Raw genomic sequence first — 5,218 nt, forward strand, 5'->3', positions numbered from 1 at the left:
AATATTAAGACATATATCAGTCATCATTTGAAAAGAGCGTTACAGGGTTATGGGGCAGGGTTTACCAATCTTTCGATTGTGCTAAATAATATTCTGTGATTTTCCTCATAGCAATCAATCAAATTGGAAAAATACATTTCACTTACTTTCACTTTCTCATTAAAGGATGAAAGTAGTTCCGTCATGAGAATAAAATTAACCTCCAATTTTGTGTTTTTCCAGCTATGCTCAGCCTTTCTGCACTCTCTTTTAAGACGAAGTATGTCACAATTCATCCAAGCACCCAGCAACAACATCTAAGGTTGACAAGCAGAGACTTTTTAGAGGAGCAGACTAGGCCATTGGTTTTGACAGGGAAAGCCATATCCTTACTAAAGTCTGCAAAAGCAGAGACAAAGTTGTCAGCAGAGTGGCTATTGAGAGTGTGAGAACGGGTCGTGTATTTAATGGATTGGGTTACAGCATTGAAAACAGCATAACAAATGATACACTTGTGGTCAGACACAAAATAGTCATCAATGCAAAGAGCATTAAGGTTCAAACCCAAAGTAAAAACCAAGTCTAGGGTTTGACCATGATTGTGGGTTGGCCCTGATACATGTTGTAATTTCAATGACTGAGTTGTGCTTAAAAACTCAGCAGCAAATTTATCAGATGCCTCATCAACATGTATATTAAAATCACCAACAATCAAGAGTTTATAACAACCACAGAAGACTACAACTCTGCAAATTTGGTTAGAAAGCCTTTAGTTGGACCAGGTCGGTAATAAATCAACACACAGTAAAAATGATTAACCAGTCCAATTCTGAGCAAAAGTGCCTCAAAGATGTTGAACTCACCAATGTCCACTGAGCAGCAGATAAACTCTTTGGTAAAAACAGCAGCTAGGCCTCCTTGATCGGACATCCTTGGCACACTGACAAAGTTACAGTCTGTGGGACACAGTTTAATCAGGGCCACGTTGTTGTCTCTGTAATAAACTAAAAGTCCAGATTATGAGACACAAAGAAGTCCCTTAGGATAAAATTCTTATTAGACACTGACCTTGCGTCGTTTAATGCCATCTAAATCAGATTGGATTGCAATGGCTGATTATGGTTGCAGGTAATCTGGAACAGATTGCTACCATTTACTGTGGATTTATGAAAGGAGACACATTTCTCAACACATTCTCACTCCCAACTTGACAATTACTAATGTCTGGTCAGGATCCCCTTACTACTCCCTATCAATGTCGCTCTTCATTCAGCATCTTCCAGCACCGCGGTCGAGTTGCTGCTCTGCCTGATGGGTCAAAGGGTGCCTTTTGCATCACGATCTAAAGTCCCTAGCAATGGCAGGAAATACGACCAACAGGAGCGTTTTCCATCCTCATATCTAAATGTAACGGTCGCTGTTTTATTAGGTTTAGGCACAACACTCTACTTTAAAATCTGGGTACAGGGTATCTGTACATTTGTTACGTTACTTCACTTCGTTATGCATGTGTAAAGTAAAAATTAACTATTATTATATTATTTTCAAACAAGATACAAACCCTGGTCTCCTGGGTAAAAGTCTTGACAGGACTAATACAGCCAATATTTTGAATTGGAAAGATTACGTAATGGAGTACATGGTCAGGAAATTAGGTCAAACAATGCTGCGACTTCAGGCCTCAAGACATTGATGACGTTCTTCATATATTAGTAACTATTTTGGTGGAAAGGTTAATGAGATCCTTGGAGGGTGAAGCAATCTTATAAAAACGTTCCACAGACTCAAACAGTTCACTTTCTGAAATTTGGAAATTAACACGCACCAGGTGACTATCAAGGTCAGATACCTTTTGAAAGAGTAAGACACTTCAGTACAGGTTGGATGTTAGTATAATCATGAATGAAGATTTTATGGAAGCTAGCTATAAAATCTGCCTGTTTTATTACTGAACATTTAGTTTTAGACAACAATAATGGATGAGTTAAATGTAACATATATAACTCTGGGTGGGCATGTGGAAGTTGACAGATTCAGATATGTTTATTTTTTTATTATGTTCATAGCATATATTCTAATATTATGCAGTAATTCTATTATTGTGTACCTTATCTGGGTTCACCAAAACCTCCATGAGCCTATGTACATTTTCATTGCTGCTTTGTTACTGAACTCTGTTGTTTACAGCACTAATATCTACCCAAAGCTTTTGATTGACTTTTTATCTGAAAAACAGATCATATCTTATTCAGCCTGTCTCTTTCAATTTCAAATATTGTACTCTTTAGGCTGTTCAGAATTCTTACTGTTGTCAGCCATGGCCTATGACAGATATGTGTCTATATGTAAACCTCTGCATTATCCAAATATCATGAGGAAAACCACAGTTGGTATTTTCCTGTTGTTTGCTTGGCTTGTGCCTGCGTGTCATCTTGCAGTCCTAACAATACTGAGTGCTGAAACAAAACTGTGTGACTTAACTTTAAAAGGAATATTTTGTAACAATTCAATTTACAAACTTCAATGTGTAACACCAAGAGTAATTACTATTCATGGTGTAGTCTCTTTAATAGATCTCTCAATTCTGCCTATGCTTTTCATAATCTTTACATACACGAAGATATTTATAATAACCTATCGTAGTTGTAGAGAAGTCAGGAAAAAAGCAGCAGAGACCTGTTTACCCCACCTGATGGTTTTAATCAGTTTCTCCTGTTTGTTTGCATATGATGTCATTATAGCTCGAGTACAATCAAATTTTCCGAAAACTGCACGCTTAATAATGATGTTACAAATAATTTTGTATCATTCTTTGTTTAATCCACTCATATACGGGCTCAAAATGAAAGAAATTTCTAAACACCTCAAAAGGTTGTTCTGTCCAGCCAAATTTATTTGATGTAATAACACTGATTACTAATGTACAGACACTTCTTCTGAAATAATCATGCTGAGATGTGAATTGTTGAAAGGTATTTAATTTAAGTACTTATTTACATAACGTTTGTAAAAACACCGTACTGTGTATTTACTGTTAAATATACTCTTTACTGTTTGTTATTGGAACAGCAAGGTGTCTTGATTTTGAACAATGTAATGGCTAATATCTGTAGTTATATAAAAAAAGATTATTATTCTACATTATCAAGTCATCACAACTGATATGTAGACTTTTTCTGTATTTTACTTTACTGTCATTGATGTAATTAGAAAACTAAGTTGTTTTGAGCAACAATGATATTTGGTGTTCACCGCTGTTTTTTTTGTCTTTCACTGTAACACATTCTGACTCAGGAGTAAATCCTTATTTTTCACTTCAAGCTATGACTTTAATATTGATACTTACCTTATGAGGGTGTCCGGTGGCCATTTTGACCATTTTCTTATCCACAGTGAAAATAAATTGATTCACACTGGGAATTTTGTTTTACTTGGAATGTAAATAAGGTACCAGAGTGCATAAAATAGCCTTAAATTAGAGCTTGTTTATAAAAAAAAAACATTTGACTGGGCAGGATCCCGCAACAGAGGTTGGGGCAAAGCCCCAAATGTCCTCAGGATGCTAATATCAGGCGCCATCACGAGTCAAAACATGCTAGCGCCATTGCTAACCCTAACGCTAAAAAGAGAATGTTACGACTTTGAAGTCGTCATATAATGTCACATTATGATCCTGTCAGCTGCAAAAAGTAAGCAAGGAGGTCAACTTTATTTATAAAACACCTTTCAAATCAAGGGTGACAAGGTGCTGTACAGCAACATTGAATAAAAAATAGAAAATAAACAAAAATAGATGACACTGAAAAAAAAACAACAAACAAAATAATGATACAAACTAAAAAACAAAAGGTCAACACAGAAGTTAGTTCAAATTTAGTTATTAGGATAAACCCCTTGAGATGTATCATCTCATTTTCAACATATAGCACAAAAAAATCAATGCAACATACATAAAACAGTAAAAAACAAAACAAAAACATCAACACATACATTAGGTTGATTAAAACATTACAACCACAGTATAAATAAATAAATAAACATTAGAGTGTGAGTGGATCACCAAATACAGTCAGGTATATACATTATAAAAACAGTGACAGCTTCCATAAAGCGCACATATTATGCTCATTTTCATGTTCATAATTGTATTTAGAGGTTATATCAGAATAGGTTTACATGGGTTAATTTATAAAAAAACAACACCATATTTTTGTTGTACTGCACATTGCTGCAGCTCCTCTTTTCACCCTGTGTGTTGAGCTCTCTGTTTTAGCTACAGAGTGAGGCATCACACTTCTATCCCATCTTTGTTGGCAGTTGCACATGCTCAGTAGCTAGGTACTGGACTACTAGCTAGAAGCTAACGCTGCTAGCGGTTAGCCACCTCTTTCTCAATGGCAAAACACTGCTACAACACACACGAGTTCACTGTAATCTACAAAAGAAATTGTATAGAACTACTTACATGGGTGGCAGTGAAGGTCAGGGGCCTCTACGGACCAGACCCGGGCAGCAGACGCTGGCTCTGGGGACGTGGAACATCACCTCTCTGTGGGGGAAGGAGCCGGAACTTGTGCGGGAGGTGGAGCGCTACCAGTTGGATCTGGTGGGGCTTACCTCTACGCACAGTCTCGGTTCTGGAACCATACTCCTGGATAGGGGTTGGACTCTTTTCTTCTCCGGAGTTGTCCAGGGTGTGAGGCGCCGGGCGGGTGTGGGGATACTCACAAGCCCCCGGCTGAGCGCTGCTACGTTGGAGTTTACCCCGGTGGACGAGAGGGTCGCCTCCCTACGCCTGCGGGTTGTGGGGGGGAAAACTCTGACTGTTGTTTGTGCGTATGCACCAAACAAGAGCTCGGAGTATTCGGCCTTCTTGGAGACCTTGAATGGAGTCCTGTATGGGGCTCCAGTGGGGGACTCCATAGTTCTGCTGGGGGACTTCAACGCGCACGTGGGAAATGATGGAGACACATGGAGAGGCGTGATTGGGAGGAACGGCCTCCCTGATCTAAACCAGAGTGGTTGTTTGTTGTTGGACTTCTGTGCTAGTCATGGATTGTCTATAACGAACACCATGTTCGAACATAGGGATGCTCATAAGTGTACTTGGTACCAGAGCACCCTAGGCCAAAGGTCAATGATCGATTTTATAATCGTTTCATCTGATCTGAGGCCGTATGTTTTGGACACTCGGGTGAAGAGAGGGGCAGAGCTGTCAACTGATCACCATCTGGTGGTG

The 5,218-nt window shown here is 38.7% G+C and overlaps 1 protein-coding gene across 1 annotated transcript; it reads left to right on the forward strand.

Moving 5' to 3' along the window:
• Positions 1–1,954: 1,954 nt before the first annotated feature.
• Positions 1,955–2,878, forward strand: LOC116046700 (olfactory receptor 11A1-like). The gene has a single exon (XM_031295097.1). It carries the CDS (start codon positions 1,955–1,957, stop codon positions 2,876–2,878), a length of 924 nt encoding a protein of 307 aa, XP_031150957.1.
• Positions 2,879–5,218: the final 2,340 nt, after the last annotated feature.

The sequence above is a fragment of the Sander lucioperca genome, chromosome 8, assembly GCF_008315115.2.
Source record: "Sander lucioperca isolate FBNREF2018 chromosome 8, SLUC_FBN_1.2, whole genome shotgun sequence".
In the NCBI taxonomy this organism is placed as follows: Eukaryota; Metazoa; Chordata; class Actinopteri; order Perciformes; family Percidae; genus Sander; species Sander lucioperca.

Coding starts and splice junctions, on each gene's coding strand:
- LOC116046700 (XM_031295097.1), top strand. CDS start 1,955: ATGGATGAGTTAAATGTAACATATATAACTCTGGGTGGGCATGTGGAA.